At 43.8% G+C, this 25,941-nt stretch overlaps 1 protein-coding gene across 1 annotated transcript; it reads right to left on the minus strand.

Moving 5' to 3' along the window:
* Window positions 1-463: 463 nt before the first annotated feature.
* prrc1 (proline-rich coiled-coil 1) lies at window positions 464-25,941 on the minus strand. The gene is made up of 9 exons (XM_056265576.1): window positions 25,827-25,941; window positions 24,424-24,526; window positions 23,677-24,168; window positions 22,592-22,734; window positions 22,411-22,513; window positions 21,113-21,276; window positions 20,876-20,979; window positions 17,326-17,428; window positions 464-980 (listed from the first exon to the last, which is right to left on the minus strand). Exons 2-9 carry the CDS (start codon window positions 24,512-24,514, stop codon window positions 771-773), a joined length of 1,410 nt encoding a protein of 469 aa, XP_056121551.1. The 5' UTR covers window positions 24,515-24,526; window positions 25,827-25,941; the 3' UTR covers window positions 464-770.

Genomic DNA, 25,941 nt, shown 5'->3' on the forward strand with positions numbered 1-25,941 from the left:
TGTGTGTGTTCCTGCGTCGCTCTGAGCAAACCCTCCTGCTGCAGAATATCACAGCACATTGATTTAAGATTGTTTTATGTAACAACATCTATAGTAACTGGTTTATTTACATGTGCAGCAGAGCTAGAGATCGGATTTCATCAAACCGCAGTAAACACCACATGGACCAAGCTGTGAAAGAAACAAACATGCAGACAAACACAATACTGTAACAATGTTTGAAGATGATGATTAGGACGATACAATAAGATCCAAAACCGTGACATCAAAATGATATATTCACAATGTTATGAATGGTTCAATTTAAAAACCTCCAGGTCAAAGTATTTGATTACAAATGTAAACACGAGTGTTATGCATCTGGTTGACAGACTCATCTTTTCCTTGGCGAGATTTAATCATTTTAAAAGAGACGGACAACAGATGCATTCTGGTCATGATGACACGTGTTTTCATTTCCATCTATTTCCAACATACAGACTGGGACGCCGTCATTTATTCATATCAAACTCAAGTATAATCAAGGGCACAATATTCAACTGAATCAATAATTTAAAAGCGCGACACTAGTTTCTCTGCCCTGTGGCTGGTTTATTCAGACCTGATGCAGAAGCGCAGCTGATGGAAAGGTTCTCTCTCTCTGGGTAATGTGAGTCAGCTCAGGCGTGTGATGGCACATGACGGAGAACACAGGACACCTACAGATGGAAAGGTGATTCCTGCGCTGTTCTGGGAATCTGCGGTCCGTGTGACGCGGCGGCATCTGATGTTCACACTGTCCTGGAGGGCAAACGCAGCTTGTACATGCCAGCCAGAGCCCTGGCAGCAGAGTAGATCATCTGCCGGCGGGACGTCCCGGTGAAGGCCTGGTGCCAGTCTGTGCGGCTCACGTTGGGCACACTTCTCTCCAGAACTTCCCCCACCGTCACTAGCAGACCGGACCAGCGCAGGTTATAGTCAGGAGGAGTCAGGGACTGTGCCTGGAGGAGAACAGCACACACACACACACATCAGTTCATGTGACAGCACTAAATATACATACATCACATGAGTTCAGTGCTAAACTTCCATAGTAGGAAAACAAATAATGGGGTCCATCAACTGTCTGGGTTCCGACATTCTTCAAAATATCTTCTTTTGTGTTCATCAGAAGAGAGAAACTCATACAGGCTTGAAACAACTTGAGGGCGAGTAAATGAAGACAGAATCTCATTTTGAAGTGACCTATTCCTTTAAAATTCTTTCCATCTAAACTGGTTATAATCTCATAAGCCTGGTAGTGAATGTTTTATGAGCGGTAGGATAATCATCTGTAATGCATGCAGTTAAATGGTGTACCTTTAATGCAAACTGTTTGCAATCGCATCATTTACTACACGGCACAAATGCTGATTAAGCAGCCAATGAGATTTCATGCTCAACAGTTAAACAGTGTTAGCTGTAAACTGAACCCCTCCGCCTCCCCCAGCTCACCTGTCTAGATCTCAGCATATCTCACATGCTCACGGCAGCGTGTGTGTGTATCTATCGCCAGCAGCGTGTGTGTGTATCTATCGCCAGCATCGTGTGTGTCTATTGGCAGCAGCGTGTGTGTCTATCGGCAGCAGCGTGTGTGTGTATCTATCGGCAGCAGCGTGTGTGTGTATCTATCGGCAGCAGCGTGTGTGTGTGTATCTATCGGCAGCAGCGTGTGTGTGTGTATCTATCGCCAGCAGCGTGTGTGTGTATCTATCGGCAGCAGCGTGTGTGTGTATCTATCGGCAGCAGCGTGTGTGTGTATCTATCGGCAGCAGCGTGTGTGTGTATCTATCGGCAGCAGCGTGTGTGTGTATCTATCGGCAGCAGCGTGTGTGTGTATCTATCGGCAGCAGCGTGTGTGTGTATCTATCGGCAGCAGCGTGTGTGTGTATCTATCGGCAGCAGCGTGTGTGTGTATCTATCGGCAGCAGCGTGTGTGTGTGTGTATCTATCGGCAGCAGTGTGTGTGTGTGTGTATCTATCGGCAGCAGCGTGTGTGTGTATCTATCGGCAGCGTGTGTGTGTGTATCTATCGGCAGCAGCGTGTGTGTGTGTGTGTATATATCGGCAGCAGCGTGTGTGTGTGTGTATCTATCGGCAGCAGCGTGTGTGTGTGTATCTATCGGCAGCAGCGTGTGTGTATCTATCGGCAGCAGCGTGTGTGTGTGTGTATCTATCGGCAGCAGTGTGTGTGTGTGTGTATCTATCGGCAGCAGCGTGTGTGTGTGTGTATCTATCGGCAGCAGCGTGTGTGTGTGTGTCTATCGGCAGCAGCGTGTGTGTGTATCTATCGGCAGCAGCGCGTGTGTGTATCTATCGGTAGCAGCGTGTGTGTGTATCTATCGGCAGCAGCGTGTGTGTGTATCTATCGGCAGCAGCGTGTGTGTGTGTATCTATCGGCAGCAGCGTGTGTGTGTGTATCTATCGGCAGCAGCGTGTGTGTGTATCTATCGGCAGCAGCGTGTGTGTGTATCTATCGGCAGCAGCGTGTGTGTGTGTGTATCTATCGGCAGCAGTGTGTGTGTGTGTGTATCTATCGGCAGCAGCGTGTGTATCTATCGGCAGCAGCGTGTGTGTGTATCTATCGGCAGCGTGTGTGTGTGTATCTATCGGCAGCAGCGTGTGTGTGTGTATCTATCGGCAGCAGCGTGTGTGTGTGTATCTATCGGCAGCAGCGTGTGTGTGTGTATCTATCGGCAGCAGCGTGTGTGTATCTATCGGCAGCAGCGTGTGTGTGTGTGTATCTATCGGCAGCAGTGTGTGTGTGTGTGTATCTATCGGCAGCAGCGTGTGTGTGTGTGTATCTATCGGCAGCAGCGTGTGTGTGTGTGTCTATCGGCAGCAGCGTGTGTGTGTATCTATCGGCAGCAGCGTGTGTGTGTATCTATCGGCAGCAGCGCGTGTGTGTATCTATCGGTAGCAGCGTGTGTGTGTGTATCTATCGGCAGCAGCGCGTGTGTGTATCTATCGGTAGCAGCGTGTGTGTGTGTATCTATCGGCAGCAGCGTGTGTGTGTATCTGTCGGCAGCGTGTGTGTGTGTATCTATCGGCAGCAGCGCGTGTATCTATCGGCAGCAGCGCGTGTGTGTATCTATCGGCAGCAGCGTGTGTGTGTGTCTATCGGCAGCAGCGTGTGTGTGTGTCTATCGACAGCGGCGTGTGTGTGTGTATCTATCGGCAGCAGCGTGTGTGTGTATCTATCGGCAGCAGCGTGTGTGTATATCGGCAGCAGCGTGTGTGTGTATCTATCGGCAGCAGCGTGTGTGTGTATCTATCGGCAGCAGCGTGTGTGTGTGTATCTATCGGCAGCAGCGTGTGTGTGTATCTATCGGCAGCGTGTGTGTGTGTATCTATCGGCAGCAGCGTGTGTGTGTGTATCTATCGGCAGCAGCGTGCGTGTGTATCTATCGGCAGCAGCGTGTGTGTGTATCTATCGGCAGCAGCGCGTGTGTGTGTGTGTATCTATCGGCAGCAGGCGTGTGTGTGTATCTATCGGCAGCAGGCGTGTGTGTGTATCTATCGGCAGCAGGCGTGTGTGTGTATCTATCGGCAGCAGCGTGTGTGTGTGTGTGTGTATCTATCGGCAGCAACGTGTGTGTGTATCTATCGGCAGCAGCGTGTGTGTGTGTGTCTATCGGCAGCAGCGTGTGTGTATATCGGCAGCAGCGTGTGTGTGTATCTATCGGCAGCAGCGTGTGTGTGTATCTATCGGCAGCAGCGTGTGTGTGTGTATCTATCGGCAGCAGCGTGTGTGTGTATCTATCGGCAGCGTGTGTGTGTGTATCTATCGGCAGCAGCGTGTGTGTGTGTATCTATCGGCAGCAGCGTGCGTGTGTATCTATCGGCAGCAGCGTGTGTGTGTATCTATCGGCAGCAGCGCGTGTGTGTGTGTGTATCTATCGGCAGCAGGCGTGTGTGTGTATCTATCGGCAGCAGGCGTGTGTGTGTATCTATCGGCAGCAGGCGTGTGTGTGTATCTATCGGCAGCAGCGTGTGTGTGTGTGTGTGTGTGTGTGTATCTATCGGCAGCAACGTGTGTGTGTATCTATCGGCAGCAGCGTGCGTGTGTATCTATCGGCAGCAGCGTGTGTATCTATCGGCAGCAGCGTGTGTGTGTATCTATCGGCAGCGTGTGTGTGTGTATCTATCGGCAGCAGCGTGTGTGTGTATCTATCGGCAGCGTGTGTGTGTTTCTATCGGCAGCAGTGTGTGTGTGTGTATCTATCGGCAGCGTGTGTGTGTGTGTATCTATCGGCAGCGGCGTGTGTGTGTATCTATCGACAGCGTGTGTGTGTATCTATCGGTAGCAGCGTGTGTGTGTGTATCTATCGGCAGCAGCGTGTGTGTGTGTGTATCTATCGGCAGCAGTGTGTGTGTGTGTATCTATCGGCAGCAGTGTGTGTGTGTATCTATCGGCAGCAGTGTGTGTGTGTATCTATCGGCAGCAGCGTGTGTGTGTGTGTATCTATCGGCAGCGTGTGTGTGTGTGTATCTATCGGCAGCAGTGTGTGTGTGTGTATCTATCGGCAGCAGTGTGTGTGTGTATCTATCGGCAGCAGTGTGTGTGTGTATCTATCGGCAGCAGCGTGTGTGTGTGTGTATCTATCGGCAGCAGCGTGTGTGTGTGTGTGTATCTATCGGCAGCAGCGTGTGTGTGTATCTATCGGCAGCAGCGTGTGTGTGTGTGTGTATCTATCGGCAGCAACGCGTGTGTGTGTGTGTATCTATCGGCAGCAGCGCGTGTGTGTGTGTATCTATCGGCAGCAGCGCGTGTGTGTGTGTGTATCTATCGGCAGCAGCGTGTGTGTGTGTGTGTATCTATCGGCAGCAGCGTGTGTGTGTGTGTGTGTATCTATCGGCAGCAGCGTGTGTGTGTATCTATCGGCAGCAGCGTGTGTGTGTGTGTGTGTATCTATCGGCAGCAGCGTGTGTGTATATCTATCGGCAGCAGCGTGTGTGTGTGTGTGTATCTATCGACAGCGGCGTGTGTGTGTATCTATCGGCAGCAGCGTGTGTGTGTGTGTGTATCTATCGGCAGCAGCGTGTGTGTGTGTGTGTATATATCGGCAGCAGCGTGTGTGTGTGTGTGTATATATCGGCAGCAGCGTGTGTGTGTGTGTGTATCTATCGGCAGCAGTGTGTGTGTGTGTGTATCTATCGGCAGCAGTGTGTGTGTGTGTGTATCTATCGGCAGCAGCGTGTGTGTGTGTATCTATCGGCAGCAGCGTGTGTGTGTGTGTGTATCTATCGGCAGCAGCGTGTGTGTGTGTGTATCTATCGGCAGCAGCGTGTGTGTGTGTGTGTGTGTATCTATCGGCAGCAGTGTGTGTGTGTGTGTGTATCTATCGGCAGCAGTGTGTGTGTGTGTGTGTATCTATCGGCAGCAGTGTGTGTGTGTGTGTGTATCTATCGGCAGCAGCGTGTGTGTGTGTGTGTGTGTGTGTGTATCTATCGGCAGCAGCGTGTGTGTGTGTGTGTGTATCTATCGGCAGCAGCGTGTGTGTGTGTGTGTATCTATCGGCAGCAGCGTGTGTGTGTGTGTGTGTGTGTGTGTGTATCTATCGGCAGCAGTGTGTGTGTGTGTATCTATCGGCAGCAGCGTGTGTGTGTATCTATCGGCAGCAGCGTGTGTGTGTGTGTGTGTATCTATCGGCAGCAGCGTGTGTGTATATCTATCGGCAGCAGCGTGTGTGTGTGTGTATCTATCGACAGCGGCGTGTGTGTGTATCTATCGGCAGCAGCGTGTGTGTGTGTGTGTGTGTATCTATCGGCAGCAGCGTGTGTGTGTGTGTGTATATATCGGCAGCAGCGTGTGTGTGTGTGTGTATCTATCGGCAGCAGTGTGTGTGTGTGTGTGTATCTATCGGCAGCAGTGTGTGTGTGTGTGTATCTATCGGCAGCAGCGTGTGTGTGTGTGTGTGTGTATCTATCGGCAGCAGCGTGTGTGTGTGTGTGTATCTATCGGCAGCAGCGTGTGTGTGTGTGTGTGTGTATCTATCGGCAGCAGCGTGTGTGTGTGTGTGTATCTATCGGCAGCAGTGTGTGTGTGTGTGTGTATCTATCGGCAGCAGTGTGTGTGTGTGTGTGTGTGTGTGTATCTATCGGCAGCAGTGTGTGTGTGTGTGTGTGTGTATCTATCGGCAGCAGCGTGTGTGTGTGTGTGTGTGTATCTATCGGCAGCAGCGTGTGTGTGTGTATCTATCGGCAGCAGCGTGTGTGTGTGTGTGTGTGTATCTATCGGCAGCAGCGTGTGTGTGTGTGTATCTATCGGCAGCAGCGTGTGTGTGTGTGTGTGTGTGTGTGTGTGTGTGTGTGTGTGTGTGTGTGTGTGTGTGTGTGTGTGTGTGTGTATCTATCGGCAGCAGTGTGTGTGTGTGTATCTATCGGCAGCAGCGTGTGTGTGTATCTATCGGCAGCAGCGTGTGTGTGGCAGATCTAGTCTGTCAAGAACAAATACATTTGCTTCGAGGCTGTAAGCTCCGCCTGAGCCTCGTATTTCTTTATGTTTTGAGCCATCATTTACTATCTAGTTGTTTATACTACTAAATACAGCTTACCCAACATCTCAGATTAACCTTACATCTCTAGCTTCCGTTATTGTTAACACAGCACGCTAGTAACTCGCTAACGTTAGCCTGCTAACGCGCCACCCGTGCGCTCATTTATATATTTATTTTCTCTCGCGCGCCCGCGCCTTTTGAGTTCATAAAGTCCAGGTAAGTAAGAAATCAGTCAACAAACACGGTGAGTAATGTCTTCTTGTCCTGTTATTGTCACCTGTGTCACATGTCATATGTTTAGTATAGCCTTCTCCGATGGCAATATAGGATTTATATGTGATAAATGCAAGGAGACAGTCAGGCTGACGGAGAAGATTTCAGAACTAGAGACACGCATCCAAACTTTAATTGAGGATGGTAAGAATGCTAGATCTTTAGATAGTGTTTTGGATGCGCCTAGCATAGTGAACTCTTTACATGATTCAGTTCCGGCTGAAGTAGAGCCCGTGCAGCAGGGCAGATGGGTGACTGTCAGAGATCACCGCTCTAGTCGCGGATCAAAGAACCACTCTTCCGTTCCGATTCCCATAACAAATCGATTTGCCCCACTCAGTGAAACACCCACTGAGAATTCTGTTGATTGTGCCCTGGTAATTGGTGATTCGATCACACGGAACGTGAAAATAGAGACACCAGCCACCATAGTCACATGTTTGCCGGGAGCCAGAGCGCCTGACATCAAAGCAAATTTAAAAGTGCTGGCTAATGCTAATCGTAAATTCTCTAAGATCATTATTCATGTCGGCACTAATGATGTTCGACTCCGCCAGTCGGAGATCACCAAAATTAATATTAAAGAGGTGTGTGAACTCGCAAGTACGATGTCAGGCACTGTAATTTGCTCTGGCCCCCTTCCTGTACGCAGGAGTGATGAGATAGTTAGCCGATTGGCCTCACTGAATGGTTGGCTGTCGAAGTGGTGTCCGCAGAATAATATAAAATTCATAGACAATTGGAAAAGTTTTTGGGGCAAGCCTGATCTGTTGAAAAGAGATGGTATCCATCGCTCCTGGGCTGGTGCTGCTCTTCTCTATAGTAATTTGGCTCATAGTCTTAGAGCTAAAACATGACAATCTGGGGCTCAGGTCAGGAAGCAGACAGACTGGCTAAACCGACCGTCTGCTAGCGGCCTCACGTCACCAAGGTCAGATAAATCCCATCACATAGAGGCTCTTTCACCTAGATATCATCATATAGAGACTGTGTCTGTTCCCCGAATTTGGAAATCCAAAAAACGTCAGGTTAAAAATTTAATTGATGTTCAACAAATAAAAAACAGATATAATACAGATGAGCAAATGATAAAGCTTGGGTTGCTGAATATTCGATCCCTTACTTCAAAATCTCTTATAGTTAATGATATGATTTCAGATTATAATCTTGATATGCTGTGTTTGACAGAAACCTGGCTAAAACCAAACGATTACATTATTTTAAATGAGTCAACCCCACAAGATTACAGTTATAAAAATGAACCTCGTCTGAAAGGCAAAGGGGGAGGTGTTGCTGTAATTTATAGTAATATTTTCAAAACCACTAAGAAATGTAGCTTTAAATATACTTCTTTTGAAGTATTGGTGCTTAATGTAAAAATATATAGTGTAAACGATAAATCACATTTGAGAATTCTGCTGGCTACTGTGTACAGGCCACCAGGGCACCATAAAGATTTTATCAAAGAATTTGCGGCCTTTCTATCAGATTTAGTATTGGCTGCAGATAAAGTACTAATTGTTGGTGATTTGAATATACATGTAGATAATGAAAAAGATGCTTTGGGATTGGCATTTAAAGACATTGTAAACTCAATTGGAGTTAGACAACACGTGTCAGGACCTACTCATTGTCGTAATCATACTCTAGATCTAATATTATCACATGGAATAGATGTTGATGCTGTTGAAATTCTGCAGCAGAGCGATGACATCTCAGATCATTATCTAGTCTCATGTAAATTACATTTAGCCAAGGCTGCAAAGCCGACTCCGTGTTATAAATACGTTAGACTTATAACTTCTGCCACTAAAGATTGCTTTATCAATAATCTTCCTAATCAGTTTCATCATCTCAGCATCCCGGATAGCTTAGAAGAACTCGATATTGCAACAGAAACGTTTAACTCTCTCTTTTCCAGCACTTTAGACGCAGTTGCTCCGTTGCGCTTAAAGAAGATTAAAGAAAATAGTCCAACGCCGTGGTACAACGAGCACACCCAGGCCCTTAAGAGAGCAGCCAGAAAAATGGAGCGCAACTGGAAGAAAACTAAACTAGAGGTATTTCGGATTTCGTGGAAAGAGAGCTCGATTGCTTACAGAGAGGCTTTAAAAGCTGCTAGATCTGCTTATTTTTCAAACCTATTAGAAGAAAATAAACATAATCCTAGGTATTTATTTGAAACAGTGGCTAAACTAACGAAAAAGAAAGCTTCAAGCTCAGAAGTGTCAAAGCAACACGGCAGTGATGACTTTATGAACTTCTTCACTTATAAGATTGATAATATCAGGGACAAAATTATAACTATGCAACCGTCTACCACAGTATCGCATCAGGAAGTGCATTGTAGTCTCCCTGAGGAAAAATTTGATTTATTTGTTGCTATAGGAGAGGAAGAATTCTGCAAACTCGTTAATTCATCTAAATCGACAACTTGTATGTTAGATCCTATACCGACTAAGCTACTGAAAGAGATGCTTCCAGAGGTCATATATCCTCTTCTTAATATCATTAATTCATCTTTGTCTCTAGGATACGTACCAAAAACCTTTAAGCTGGCTATGATAAAACCGCTTGTTAAAAAACCACAACTTGATCCTACAGAATTAGTCAATTACAGGCCGATCTCGAATCTGCCTTTTCTGTCAAAGATATTAGAAAAGGCAGTATCTTCACAACTATGTTCCTTTCTAGAAAGAAATGATATCTGCGAGGATTTTCAGTCCGGATTTAGACCGTACCATAGCACTGAGACCGCTCTCATTAGAGTCACAAATGATTTGCTCTTATCATCCGATCGTGGTTGTATCTCTCTATTAGTGTTACTCGATCTTAGTGCTGCATTTGACACCATTGACCACAACATTCTTTTAAATAGACTAGAAAACTATGTTGGCATTAGTGGAATTGCATTAGCATGGTTTAACCTGTTAAGCTTCAAGCCCATTTTTGAAAAATCCCCAGATATGGCATTCCCAAACTGAAACAGATACAGTTCATGAACCCTTTGTACTAAAAGCACAAGTAAGATCTCATTTGAAAGCTGACACCTGGAAGTTTATTGTAAATGTAGAATTAATTATTGTCATAATGAAAAAAAATAGTTATAAATAGCTTCAAAGTTTTGTAAAGTTATTATACATTTATTTTTATGAAACATCTTCATGAAAATAAAATTGAAGTTGGCATTGTAGCAATCTAGAAATGCACTGCAGCTAAAGCCACATGTCTAACCATGTTATATTTAAAATCTGAAGATGATAAGTCTAAAACTCTGTATTTAGTTCAATGTTTTTCAAGATCATGTCATATGACTTTATTTTGATTAGACTGGTGTTTATTGTCATCTTATAAGCATCTATTCAGTCTATTGCCTCTATTGTTTTGTGATGCAAAAACGAGTCCCATTCAGTCTCAGGCTCCCCTGCACATATTCACACCTCTCCAGCCTGTTTATTGCTCTAAATATGCTTTTTTGTCTGCATTATAATCACTAACGACTAGCAATTCACACTGTTTCAATCCCTCAGGGTTTCCCATACATGCATTAATTTGTGGCGGCTCGCCACAATATCAACGCTGACCGCCACGGATTGATTTTCAGATTTTTTAACTATTTAATATGGGTAAAATTGTATTTTATTGTAGAGCTGCGCGCAGCTTTCTCCCTCCCTCCCCCTCTCACAAACTGACAACGGAGACGCGAATAGCCCTTCCCCTCCTCTTCGAGCACGATCTGAATCAAAACATGAGATTGTTGCCGGTGCTTATTCCTCCAGAATCAATCCGGAGTTTAATGGTTAGTATAATGAACACTATAACTGAGAAGTTAATCTATGTTAAATGCTGTCGCGTTTCCATTACAGATTCGCGCTTGCGAAATGACGGCGTTTCCATTAAACGATGTTATGCGACTAAAACGTCATTTTTTCCTATCGTGATCAGTCATTCCAAAAATCATGGCAACGGATGTTGGTTGGTTTATATTTAAAACACAGCCACCGCACTAGACATTATTATTATTATTAATGTAAAGAGACGTAGTCCTAAGCGTGATATCCAAGCATTAATGGCAAGGAAAGACCCTTATACTGTGAGCGGCACATGTGAGGTGTTTTCTCACTTATTTCTGCTCCGAGGTCTTGATTGTGGCATTTCTTTGAGGTTTAGAAGCCAGTATTCCTGTATTTGGTCTTTAATGAATTTAATAAAGAACTCTGTCTCGTATTCTGTCCAAACACACATTTTGGGTATCTATACTTTACTGGAGTAGCCTAATTGTTTTTCAGCCGACTTTTTACTTCTACTCCTTACATTTTCACGCAATTATCTGTAGGCTACTTTCTACTCCTTACATTTTAAAAATAGCCTTGTTACTGCTTTTTCGTTTCGGCTTGTTTTCATTTCTGCTTGTAATCGAAAAAAAAAAAAAAAAACTATCCAGATAAATCGCGCCATCTGGATAGAGTGCATTTGATTGTGGTTGGATGAGAAGTATAAACATATTCCGGTTTGTACGGTGCATCGCACCTGCAACATTGTTGCCATTAGCTAAATCAGAGCTCTCAAGTGTCACGCATTGAGCATCACAGTCACTCATTTCGGTCTTTTGTATTTCTCTCGCGGAAAAACTGTTTATAATATATTTAATATGCCACAGTGCCCAAAATGTCTCCGGCCGCGCCGCTCTCACTATGGAAGCGGCAGGAATCAAGCGCGTATCCCCTGGAGTTCTGCAGTCGAGCCTGCCACTTATCAGCCAATCAAAAATAAGAAAGGGCTACACAATAGCCAATCAGAAAATAGCACTATTGTATCTGGGTAAGATTTAACGCAACCAAAGAAAAAAAGCATATCCTGGAATTGTGATTCTGTCACTCCTGCTGCCTGTCTTTAAAACTTGAGAGCCCTGCTATATAATTGAGCATAGTACATACCAGGAAGGTATCAATCAGGAAGGTATCAATCAGGATTATGAGTTATTTTTATTTTTTGATTAATCACTTGGATTAATCATTTATTTTGACAGCAATAATGTTTAGTGTATAGACAAGACAACCATACAAGGGTATTTGTTACTAAGCCTGCCCTGGGTACACCAATTTTCTTGTCCGTTGCCCTCACAGATTCCTCCAGCTAAGCTTATGTACATTTATATTCCAATAAAGGTTATTGATAACATGCTTCTATGTTGAGAGAGACTTTTTGCACCATTACAATACATATAGGCCCCTGTGGCGCGGCCTAAGCTTTTGTCCTTTATGCACCCATCAAACCCCCCCCCCCCGCCACCCCCCGGTCCCCAAACACCACACCACCGCAAATAGAATCTAATTCTGTGGGAAACACTGTCCCTCATTTATTTAATAAAAGTTCTCACTTCACAGTGAAACTGTATCAAATGCCCTTTTTGAAAAACGAAACATTTCAGTAAGCATTCTTATTTAGAAAAAAAATCATAAAAATTACATCGAAGTTAGGTAGCAGGTGCTCAGTACTAGCTAGCATGTTAGCTTAGCACACCATCAATACACGACAATTTATGAGAATAAAACTATGTTTGTGCTCCAACTTACTTTATAGCGCAAGTCGAGTGTTTTAAATAACTTTCTGTAATCTGATTTGGCTTCAGATAAAAAAATCAGATAGAAAATATATTATTTTATTGTATTCTGCACAATTTGAAAGTCTATCTCGATTAGCATTACATTATACATATAATCTATTATTATGAAAATACCTGACATGACTCGAAGAACACAGGTAAATCAAATATCATTGCAATCATGTTTATTGTCTTCAAAACATCTTTATCTGCACTTTACAGCGATCTCGGATAGCTTTGTTTATGTGTCAGAACTTCCTGAATGTCACATGATTATGGCTCTTCTTCATGTGATCCATATATGGACTTTACTGTGCAAACAGCGCCCCAAACAGTTAGTATGAATGGATAACACAACTGTACATCAGAGTATACAGCGCTCAAAATGATTACATCGACGCATTTGGGTATAAATTCAATAAATATTATTCCTGTCTATAGAAGTCTGATGTAAACCTATGAGAATCTATCAATATTTCTCCAAATCTGCACATGTTTGAGCTAAAAGCCCTGAGGGACGTTGTTTTGTGAATCGCTGTCATGACGATCGCACGGGAGTTTTTTTCTGAATGAGAGCAGCTGACGCTCATAATTCATATTAAAGGTAACGACTCATTTTTTTATTTCATAACTCCTGACACAAATTAAGACATAACTGTCACTATAAGTTTCACAGAATACAATAGTGGTCAAATACTGAAACTTGAGTCTTATATCGTTTTAATGATGTATAGTTTGTCAAGTTAATCACATTAAATATGATAGTAACTTTGAACTATTTAAAAAAAAAAACGCTTCAGAGCGCCCACGCACTGGTGACGGTTAACAGGTTAAATCATACTTAACTGACCGTTATCAGTTTGTAGCAGTAAATGAAGAGATGTCTTATCGATCACAAGTTCAGTATGGCGTACCACAAGGCTCAGTACTAGGACCGCTGCTGTTCACTCTGTACATGCTACCATTAGGAGATATCATTAGGAAACATGGAGTTAGCTTTCACTGTTATGCCGATGATACTCAGCTGTATATTTCTTCAAAACCCAACGAAACTTACCAATTCACAAAATTAACGGAATGCATAGCTGATATAAAAAATTGGATGACTAGTAATTTCCTACTACTAAATTCTGAAAAGACAGAGATTCTAATTATTGGACAAAAAACTTCCACACGTAATAACCCAGAATACTGTCTAACACTTAATGGCTGCTCTGTCAAGTCTTCGTCGTCGGTTAGGAACCTGGGTGTGCTCTTTGATACCAATCTCTCATTTGAAAGTCACGTGTCTAGTATCTGTAAAACTGCATTTTTCCATCTTAAAAATATATCTAAATTACGCCATATGCTCTCATTGGGAAATGCGGAACAATTAGTCCATGCGTTCATGACCTCAATGCTAGATTATTGTAATGCTCTACTGGGTGGTTGCCCTGCACGCTTAATAAACAAACTACAGCTAGTTCAAAACGCCGCAGCTCGAGTTCTTACCAGAACCAGGAAATATGACCATATTAGCCCGGTTCTGTCAACACTGCATTGGCTCCCTATTAAACATCGTATAAATTTTAAAATATTGTTGATTACCTACAAAGCACTAAATGGTTTAGCTCCCCAGTACTTGAGCGAGCTCTTAACACATTATAGTCCGTCACGTCTATTGCGATCTCAAAATTCCGGCCAGTTGATAATACCTAGAATATCTAAATCGACTGCTGGCGGTAGATCCTTTTCCTATTTAGCAACAAAACTTTGGAACAGTCTTCCTACCATTGTCCGGGAAGCAGACACACTGTCAGTTCAAAGCTAGACTAAAAACACATCTCTTTGACCTAGCATACACATAATACATTATAGACTTCTATAAATTCAATGTTAGGCTGCATAGATTAGGTCAGCCGGAACTGGGAACACTTCCCTTAAATCTTGATGTACTCGCTACATCATAAGAAGAATGGCATCTACGCTAATATTAGTGTCTTTGTTTATCCCGAGGTTTTCCCACAGCCTGCCGGATCCAGGCCGTGTCCAGATCTGACGAAGGAGATTCGCCTGGACCCGATGACAATGCAGTGCTGAAGTATCCACTATCCTCTCCCTATGGAGGATCCCTTTCCCACTCTACAGATAAAGCGCTGTGAATTCCGGCTCGCGTACCCCGAAGTGATAAAATAAAACAAAATTCTGTATCAAAATTTATAGGCAAGAAAAGTAGTTTGTTTAGGCTGGGTTGTATGAATTACAAACCTGTGCACATATTTTAAAAAGCACATAACTATAGAATTCTGAATGAGCATGTGAACGCCGTCAGCGTTAATCACAGGTTCGCGTTTAAAGTCTGATCATTTCGACGGAGGTGAATCAATCAAAGTTAACTTTAGCTGGAAGTAACATTATTCAAGAACCGCTATAACGCCAAAACAATCTGTTACCTTAAATTATATGTTTATCTCTGTAAAGCTGCTTTGAAACAATTCATTGTTAAAAGCGCTATATAAATGAAGATGACTTGACTTGACTTGACATTAACAGATGTTTAATAAATCAGTTAGAGCAGGAATCAAAGTTGTCGTGACAACATTCCTGCAATGCACCTGTTTCTTAGAAGAGCAATTCGCCTTTGGCTAAGCCACGCCCTAGAATGTAGATTGACCAATCACAGCGCAGTCAAGAACGAGCTCCCATAGTGGTCCGACACTTTTTCACAGCGCTCCATTGACTTTAACACAGGCGTCTCTTATTTATGGTCTCGGCAGGCTATTACCGTCGTAGCTTTATCAAGAATATGGTTAAACGTTGTGCCTGGGGCATTTGTAACACAGATACGCGTTTCCCAGAGAGGTTGGAGGGGGGTGTGCGTTTTTTTCCCTTCCCAAAACCGAAGTCAAATCCTGACAAGTGTCGTCTAGCACACGCTGCTAATAAATACAACGTTATACTTGCGTAGTCCGTTTGCGTTGTAATAACGATTATAGAAGTGAATAGAGACCTCCAGCTTTGCATGAACAGTGTTGCTCCTGATATTGTGAGTCCCAGCCTCCGTCTCGAGTAGTAGGATATGCGGTGGGTCATTTTTTTTACTGTGACCGGTATGCTTTTGCCTCTATTTGGATGCCTTGTTGTTCCTGTTTCACCTGTATGTCGTGAATATAGCCTTCGAACGTGTATTGCAGCCCTTTTTGCCTACTTCTATCGGACACTTTATTTGCTGCATTATAAAAGTTATAAAATTTCAGCAGGAAGAGCTGTCACAGCATACGCCATGTTGATACCAGAGCCCAGATGAAGTTTGTTTGTCGGACGTAGCAACAGTAACTAAGGGGGGCGGGGCTTAGCCAAAGGCGAATTAGACAACATTTTAAGATTGTAAGACTGGAGAAACTGGAAGAACTGTAAGAGAGGGCTGCTCTCTGAGAAAATAAAGGAAATTAACATTTGAACACTCTTGCTACCACCCCCATTCGAGACACAATCACACTTGAGTTGATCACCTACCAATGTACACATCATTCCCTTCACCCATCCCTACCTGAATTCACCCAAAACATCTATATGGTTTAATATGAACAATTATCATACACTATTACACATGTTTGGTATCATTTGAAATGTCTCAGTGCGACTGGTACACAGGTCTCCTTCCCACAGAAGTAAACCAGACAGGTAATACGGTGTGGAGAGTTTAGAGATATCCTGTTAACAGCTGTGTGTCTGCCCTCATGTACATCAGCTTCTGTAACTCCAGTAACTCTGGGACGGTGATTAACACAAATTCCCACTGTGAACTCATGGTTACATTTGAATTTAGGGAGATGCTGAAGAGGCTCGTGGCGACTTGTAACTCAAATTAGCCTGTGATGTGTATGAGTGTATGCAAAACTTTTCGTATCATGTATTTTAGATTAGTGACGACTAATATTTGGCACTAATTCAAGTGTACGTGGTTCGCAAAGACAAGAAGTGAATTTCGGTTTAGAACAGCAAAAATGCTACTTGATCAATTTAAATCTGGGTGTGTCTTACCTCTGTTTTAATTGAATTTTACTTTAGATAAGTGTACGTGGGAAACCAGCCATGGCATGGCCAATCCAAAACTATTATAAGAGAAGTAATGTTGGTCAACTTATATCTGTAATAGTGGCCATACCTCCACCTGAAGTAAACGTTACTTTAATTTCAAGTGTATGCAATCACGGGGGCTATACCGAAGTATCTTTGATTGTGTAAGCGTGAATACGACCAATCTCAGGTATATGGCAATTACCTCTGTTTGGTGACCAAAACTGACGAGCTTGTGATCGCGAGACCCGCGTTAAACAGAAGGTGTGAGGACCTCAGAGCGACATAGCTTCCTAATATGAACGGGTAAACTATAAGTAAAGAGTTATATAGAACAATCAAATGTTTTGCTAAAGTATTATATGATTGACCAATAACCAATTGGCAATCTAACCTAAATTTGAGGTCGTGATAAAATGGAGTCAGATATAAAATGGAGTCAGATAAAAGCTTAAATGGAATTAAATGACTTTGCCACACGGAAAGACAGTAGAGTTGTTTTGCAGAGACCCGTTCTATCGGATGCCGCCATCGGGCCGATCTAGACGGGCTTACAAGATGATGAGGGGCTATATGTTTTTTTAAGCTGCTTTTTATGAAACGCATTTCCTTTTATGAATTATGATACAGCTTGGTTCGTTGGTCGGTTGGGTTGCTCCAAAGTTTGTTTTTAATCAAGCTGAGACCCCCTCATTCAGGAGAGAACTAATGGATGAACTAGTCCTCACCTGCATTACTCAGCATATGGCTGAATAAAACGAACTAAGAGAAAATGTGCCAATCTCCGAAACAAACGCTCCAAATAAGTCAGGTGTGAAGAACAGCCTCAGACACCAGTGAGTGTGTCATGAACAGCAGAAATGGTTTTACCTGCTGTACGTGCTGCAGGGCCACCGGTGTAGCCTGAGTGAACGTCTCAATGTGAATCCCATTCCCAGGATCATCCAAGATCAGACAGCCGATGTCAAACCACCTGATGGAGACAGACAGACACAGACGCTCAGTTTCTCCCGTCATGATGAAGGTCTTTTGACACGTGATAGATGAAAAGGATTGCTTTCTTTAAGCTTTTCCAGGTACATTTGGAAAACTGTCAGGCAAAACAAGGCATCACAATATGAGGCTGTCATTGACTGAATTCACGAGGAATTCTGTCATCATAAAGTGCAGATAGGATATCTCATCACACCCCTAGACATCACATCCTGTTTTCGGTTCGAATTGATGTCTTTGGTTCAATGTTGCGTTCATTTCGAAGTCAAACATTTTAAATTAAATGTTTGACTTCGATAAATTATTTAATACAATAGTTAAATTATTTGTTAAATTATTAAATTATTTATTAAACAGAGTTTGTTTGGAGGCAGACTGAGACCCCCTGGAAAGAGTTCATTTGAACTCGTTCTGCCAAGTGTGAACGCTTCATTTCCAGTGTAGACACTGATTATAATGAGGGGTTTTGCCAGAGTGCATGTTGCATAACTAGCGGTAGACTAAAGATGGGGAATGTTCCTTTCTCTATAAAAATCTATTCCCAGTTTGAATAACTGTTTTGTTTTTCATGCTAGACAACCAGTGTGAAGTCTTGTTTTTTTAATACAAAAAAATAAATAAACTAATTCATGGACTTAGTTTACACAACAGAAAAGAATCCTTACAAGGCTGTACCCCGCCCCCACCTTGGGTTCAAGGACCATATTTCTGTTATGCCAAACCGGTTCAAAAACTCTTGACAATTTGGCCAAATGATGCTACCTCAACACTACAAGGCTGCTTTCAATGCACAGATTGGAACATGTTTAAAGAGGCAGCTACCTACAACAATCACACAGACCTGCATGAGTACACTGAAACTGTGACTGCCTACATTAAAAATTGCACTGATGATGTGACAGTCACCAAGACCATCACCACACGTGCAAACCAGAAGCCATGGATGACAACAAAGGTTCGTGGGCTGCTAAAGTCCAGAGATGAAGCATTCAGATCAGGAGATAAAGCAGCCCTCAAAAGAGCAAGATCCAACGTGTCCTGTGGCATTAAAAATGCAAAACGGTCATATGCTCAAAAAATCAACAAACACTTCTCCGACAGTAGAGACACACGGAGCCTGTGGCATGCCATTAAGACCATCACTGACTACAAGCCTCCGCCACAGGCCTGTGATGATGATACATCCCTCCCCGATGCACTCAACCACTTTTATTCACGTTTTGACATGCAGAATGACATACCTGCACAAAGACTGCCCATACCGCCCAACGACCGGGCGCTCTGTCTGTCTCCAGCCGACGTAAGGAAGTCCATATCCAGGATTAACCCACGCAAGGCTGCAGGTCCCGACAACATACCTGGTCGTGTTCTGAGAGACTGTGCTGCACAGCTGACAGATGTGCTTACATATATCTTTAACACCTCGCTGCACCAGGCAGTCGTCCCCACATGTCTTAAATCCACAACAATCATTCCGGTACCAAAGAAATCACCTGTGTCCTGCCTAAATGACTACCGTCCCATAGCACTGACTTCAATCATAATGAAGTGCTTTGAGAGGCTAGTCATGCACAATATCAAAGCCTGCCTCCCCAACACACTCGACCCGCTTCAGTTTGCATACCGTCCCAACCGCTGTACGGAAGATGCAATTTCCTCCACCCTTCACCTGGCTCTAACCCACCTAGAAGACTCCTATGTTAGAATGCTGTTCATTGACTTCAGCTCGGCATTCAACACAATTATTCCACAACAGCTCATAAATAAACTAAACCTGCTGGGCCTCAACAATTCCCTCTGTAATTGGATCCTGGACTTTCTTACCGGAAGACCCCAGTCAGTCCGTGTCGGCCACGACACCTCGAGCACTACCACACTTAGCACAGGTGCCCCACAAGGCTGTGTGCTCAGCCCGCTGCTCTTCACACTGCTGACCCACGACTGTACTGCCAAGTTCAGCTCCAACCACATAATCAAGTTTGCTGATGACACAACAGTGGTAGGTCTCATCAGCAACAATGATGAAACGCCCTACAGAGAGGAAGTGGCACAGCTGGCTGAATGGTGTGGCACTAACAATCTGTCCCTCAATATGGGAAAGACAAAGGAGGTCGTGATAGACTTCAGGAGAAACTCGGTTGACCACCCCCCATTGACCATCGACAGCTCGACTGTGGAGAGAGTCAGCAGCACTAAATTTCTGGGGGTGCATATCACAGAGGATCTCACCTGGACCACCAACACCATGTCACTCTCCAAAAAGGCACAACAGCGCCTACACTTTCTCCGCCGGCTGAAAAGAGCAAGCCTCCCTCCACCTATTCTCACCACATTCTACAGGGGCACCATTGAGAGTGTGCTGACTAGCTGCATCACTGCTTGGTACGGGAACTGCAGTGCTGCTGACCGCAAGACTCTCCAGCGGACACTGAACACAGCTGCAAAGATCATCTCTCTCTTCCATCCTGGACATTTTCCTTACACGATGCTCCAGCAAAACCAACAGTATTGTTAAGGACTCCACCCATCCCTCTCACAGTCTCTTCCAGCTCCTACCATCAGGAAGACGGTTTCGGAGCATCAGAGCCCGCTCCGCCAGATTGCTCAACAGCTTTTTCCCCCAGGCCGTGAGGGCCCTGAACTCAAACTACACCCTCTGAAACCCCATGCAAACCCCTACCTCCTGAAACATACTAAGACACTTTACAAACTATGCACTAGACACTTTACACACACTGCTGCGTGTATAAAAAAAACAGACTCAGCTATTATTATATTTATGTACATTTTCATGCACTACTGTAATATTCCCCAACTAGTTGCTTAACAAACAATGTTTATGTCTGTTACATTTTTGTATGTTTGTACTTATGTAGCACCGTGGTCCTGTGAGGCACGACATTTCGTCCCACTGTATGTTCCCACATGTAGTGGAATGACAATAAACCTCAACTTGAACTTGAACTTGAATGGTTCTTAGCTTGTTTTTGTCAGTGTAGGCAGAATGTGACACGCCGTTCCCCAAACACAATTCAGAAACATTACTCTGCCTTGAAACAATCTGTGTTGTAAAAAGCGCTATATAAATAAATGTGACTTGACAATATCAGGAGCAACAATCGAAAATAATGATTTTTGTCATAACATTTCAGCCCTACCATTTAGTGAGATTTTGTTTAAGCAGTCAGTTTACATCATGCAATTGTTGTGTTAATACATGTATCCACCTTTGAGTAACATTAAACAGTCTGTGAAATAAACATGCCAAGTCAGTGCAGCTTCAGTTCCACCTTTGCAGTGTACAGATGAACTCTGTTGATGTTGACAAGATGTTATTGGTAACAGCCTACAGTATTATGGCTGAAGTATTTGGTTAAATGCAAGATGCTTTTGCTGTTTTTGTATTTACAGGATGAACTGTTCTTACTTGTCTGGAAAGAGTTCAGCTATGAAGTTCTCCACCGAGACTACGGGCTGCTTCTCATGAATGACAGCCGCGCGACGCAGACTGTCAATGCGCTCCTGAGCTCCCTACACACACACACACACACAACCTTCAGGTCAAGTCAGCTGATTTTCTATTTCCTGTGAAATGGTCAGTTTTCATGACTGTAACTGGACGCAGTCAGAGGCTGAGGGGAACATGAAGCAGAGGCGCGTTCACCTTGAGCCCTGCGGCGTATCCCACCGGCTGCGGGGCGATGTTGGACTGACCCGCCTCTCCCGTCACCATGGCCAAACCAAACACCTCCTGGAAGGCGTCGCGCACCGCTGCCACCTTCACTTCCTTATCTGACGTCACAACGATGTCCACGTCTCCTCCAGACTCTGAGACACACACCATTCAACAATGACAATCACATGAATGCTTTTCCTCCGTCAAGCCGAGCATTTCTGAGGAAACCAAGTATCGGTTCCAAAGGGATTTCCATTAGAGTGCGGTTCGGTGCACATTTCTCAGCAGTTAGCTAAACGTACTGGATGAAACAGTTTTAGCGATGTGGCTGACATCCAGAATTACATATGAAATATGAAACCTACAGTTTCATATTGTTTGAATATGACGTCATGTGATGAGGTGTTGTGATGATTTGTGTGTAAAGAGGACAAAATAAAATCACTGATCTGAATTGAACTGAAATAGTCAATTATTCAGAAACAAAATAAACCCTACTACTTACGCATTAAAGGGGCTATTTGTAAAACTCAGAAACCCGTGATATTAGCGACACCGGTGCCAATCGAGTGAACTGCAGCCAGTGACTAATTGCACTTGTGCACAAGTAACGCACTAGAGACTGATCGTGATTCAAGGCCCCGATATACTCACAGAGAGGTCTTTTCCGTTCTTTGCTTAGAAGTAAAAAGAAGTTGGAAATACCTTTACAGCGATATACTGTTAACGAACATGCTGACACTGTCCACTCTGCTGAGAGCGACGTTCAGATGAATATGAAAATATGTGCTGTGTGCTTTCCTCAATAACAAGATAAACAACAGCATGACAGCGGTGAGAAAACAGCAGTTCAGAAAGCATCTGATCATAGCGATGAGGATGTCTGCTCCAGCTCTGCGATTCACCGGCATCATGACAACAGAAGAGGTCATTCAAATTACACTGTTACGATAGTTTGATTATAAAGTATACTTGAGACTGCAGACTATATAGATCTGGCTATGTGAGACTATAATTAATTAATTCTGCATTATCCTGAACATCAGCTTTCGGTTCATGTGTCACTGATTTTTTAGAAGAGTCCTTCACATAATAATCAGTCTACAGACTTTCATTCACAACCTAGGTTTTCTTTAAGTTTCATTACAAATGGTTCACACATTGGGAATACAAAAAGCAATTAATACATGAAAATTCTTACATCTAGCCCCTTTAATGAACTGAAAAAACTCAAACTAAGCAAAATACAATGTATTGTTCTGCAGTGCTGGACACACAGTACTCACTGATGTAAGGTGCCATCCCAGGGTCCAATGTGGTTATCATGGATTCCACAGAGTGTTTGGTTTTATCCAGGACAGTCTTGACCATCGGGTTCCCAGCTACACCCTGCGATTACAACACAACTGCATCAGGCGCACAGAGAAACGACAGCACGGCACCATGGCCTCACTGTGTGTCCAGTACCTTGATGAAGCCCCATAATCCACCAGGTGCGTTGCCGTCCGGAGTCACTCGGGGATCTTCAGTGTCCTCAGGAAACGTGATGGGCGAGCTCACGTCCAACCCTCCAGACACCGGCTGCTGCATCATGGGATTGGTAACAATCCCTACAAAACACAACGACATCAGCACTATATGATCTGCTGAGAGTATGATATTTATTCCCTGTAATGACTGAACTTAAGTGACAAGAGATGTGTCCGAAATCACCCATGATCCCCTTATATAGTGCACTGTTTTATAGTGCTGGCCGAAACCATAGTGGCAATTCTCTAGTGCACTCGTTGAATAATGCACTGTTAAGGTCTGGTTAAATGAAATATCACGATGCACCAGAGTCCTACTTCAGTGTCTGAGTTCGCTCACTCATTTTTGTTCACTCTTTTCTCACGACTATATGACAGTATAAAGTGAACAAGGAGCAGGGGATTTTCCTTTCATTACTCTTAGATGCAGCCCTTCCTGCTGTCAATCCAACAGCTTTTACAGCTGTTTGTCAATCATTTGGTCTCATTCACAAATAATTTTGTGGATTATTCATATTCACAGTGACTTCTTAAGAAATTCAACCTAATTCAAGCATATTGCGTACGCAGATTTTTTTTAATTTGTTCGTAACTCCATTCTATTGTTAATGAATTTCGAGTATTCTAAATGACTGACATCATCAGATTAGTTGCATATTACATTATATACATATATACATTAGTTGATTATTGCATAGTAGAACTCCTAAAATCTTCATATAATTGCTTTCAGTACAACCTCTCCTTTACATCCTTTCATCATTCTAAGCAAACATATGTAACTCTCTCTAGAAACATGCTCTAGCATGATAGCAAGATCCTCGAGCAATGCCAACACATTTATAAGGGCACCTTTATATGTATGCGATTTTTGTGTACTTGTGGTTTCAACTGTTCTGACATTTTCCCATAAATTTCACAAAAGTTTGATGAAACAAGATTTCATGCACAAATTAATGCGAACCCACTGGTGCCTTAGCAGGTGTAAACGGGGTCAGGCAGGTTGAGATTGTTGAGTGATACCTGGCATGGGTGCGGCACTGGAGAAACTGGGCATCAGCGGCGTCTGGGGGGTGCGGCCAGCATGGCCCCGGGTGATGTCATATCCTGCGCTCACAGAGAAGCCGGTGGTGGGCGGGCCCATGGGGGGGGCAGAGAGGATGGGGCCCAGATGGGTGGCAGGGCTGGCAGACGGGGGGGTGAAGGGGGCACCGGGGCCGGCGTACGGGCCGCTCAGACCCAGAGGAGACGACACCGAGCCGAGAGAGAGAGGCGGGGGGGGCAGCGAGGAGGGAACAGTGCTGGAGAACCCCCCCGGGGCAAACGCTGAGTTGCTGGAGGGAGCAGGGCTGGAGAACCCCCCCGGGGCAAACGCTGAGTTGCTGGAGGGAACAGGGCTGGTGAACCCCCCCGGGGCAAACGCTGAGTTGCTGGAGGGAACAGGGCTGGTGAACCCCCCCGGGGCAAACGCTGAGATGCTGGAGGGGCTTGAGATGGTCGGAGGGCCGGAAACACCTGAACACAAGAAGAGACACGCTCAAATACATGCATGAACTATCGACAGATGATGAAAAGCAGTACCAGAGCATGATGGGAATATTAAATGACATAATATGGCGCAGTGACATCATCATGATGATGATCAGAGAGGGTGGGGTTAATGAGAGCGCAGTGACATCATCATGATAATCAGAGAGGGTGGGGTTAATGAGAGCGCAGTGACGACATCATCATCATCATCATCATCATCATCATCATCAGTGAGGTTACCGCTGGAGAGTGGCGGGGGGCCGGCGGCCGCTGTCGGGGGGGGTGGAGGGGTGCCCGGCGGGGTGCTCTCTATGCCGCTCTCTTCCATCATCTTCTCTCTGTCCTGTAAACACCACATGACAAACTGTAAACTTCTACTTATTTAAAGGAGAACTCCGGCGCAAAATGAACCTTTGGTCTAATTACACATTGTTACCTAGTCAACCGTTATCTGAGATTTGTTTTCATGAATATCGAATGTAAATAGTTTTATCTCTAAAAACAGTTTAGCCTATAAAGCTAGTATAATGCTAGTATATTGGGCATCGAGTAATGACAAATAAAAATCGCTTGTTAATACCACTAACAAGGCTCAAAATAGCCCCACACTAGCACGGTAGCATAATGAGGGTCCCTACCTTCAAACCGAAGCATTGAGTACTTTGTCAGTGTCCAGACAGTTTAATAGAAGATATTTAATACATACAGTCAACTTCGCGTATACAGGCAGAAGCCATCTTTGAAAAGCAGTCTTTACCAGTCGATCTACGAACGCCGATCCAAGTGCGCTGGTGAGATGTGAACGAGCTATAAGTTGTGATAAGGTGAGCGCGAACAGCAGGCTTGGATCGGCGTTCGTAGATCGACTGGTAAAGACTGCTTTTCAAAGATGGCTTCTGCCTGTATACGCGAAGTTGACTATATGTATTAAATATATTCTATTAAACTGTCTGGACACTGACAAAGTACTCAATGCTTCGGTTTGAAGGTAGGGATGAGTTCCCTAATGAATATTCATGAGTCTTCCCCTACCATCCTGTGAAAAAAAATATCGCGTGCGTCCCGCTGTCTCATGAGGACATCCGTTTCGGCACTTTCATCACAAATGACTGAGCATGCGCGGACAACATATTTAAATTAATATATTATGAACATTGATGAAATGTTGACATCCATAATATTAATAATATATTATTAATATTATTAATTCAATTATAAAAATAATTTAGAACGTTGTAGTACGTTCTTATGTGAATGAATCTTTGTAATGTATAATATTTGTAATGGACAGTATGATGGCATTGATCGTCCGGAGTATGTGATAAAATGTGATGTGATGAAAAACTCACAGGTGATAGTAATATCGATTATTACTGCGAAGTGCGAACACACATTTTCATTCACATACATACGGTGGGCAAATTACACTACACAAATCACGTTTTACTTCGATTACACTCATGACGTCACTAATGTCTCATTCATGATGAAATATCAATATCTGATAGTGATACGCACTAACGTTATCTAATGTCTCTGTGAATTTAGCTTCAGGGTAACAGCATTTTCCAACAGACGGCGCTATTTAAGTGTTTTTCTGCAAAATATTCACTGAATAATGCATAAAAAATTATAATTCTTACCTGACGCGATTAAACGGAGTGTAAGTTTTTAAACAGGAGCAGAAGAAGTGCGAGAAAACAACAGTGGAACACGGCCGCGCGCTGATGACGTCACACAGTGCCACGTCTAAAGCTG

The sequence above is a fragment of the Rhinichthys klamathensis genome, unplaced genomic scaffold, assembly GCF_029890125.1.
Source record: "Rhinichthys klamathensis goyatoka isolate OS25496 unplaced genomic scaffold, OSU_Roscu_1.1 h1tg000236l_1, whole genome shotgun sequence".
NCBI lineage: Eukaryota > Metazoa > Chordata > Actinopteri > Cypriniformes > Leuciscidae > Rhinichthys > Rhinichthys klamathensis.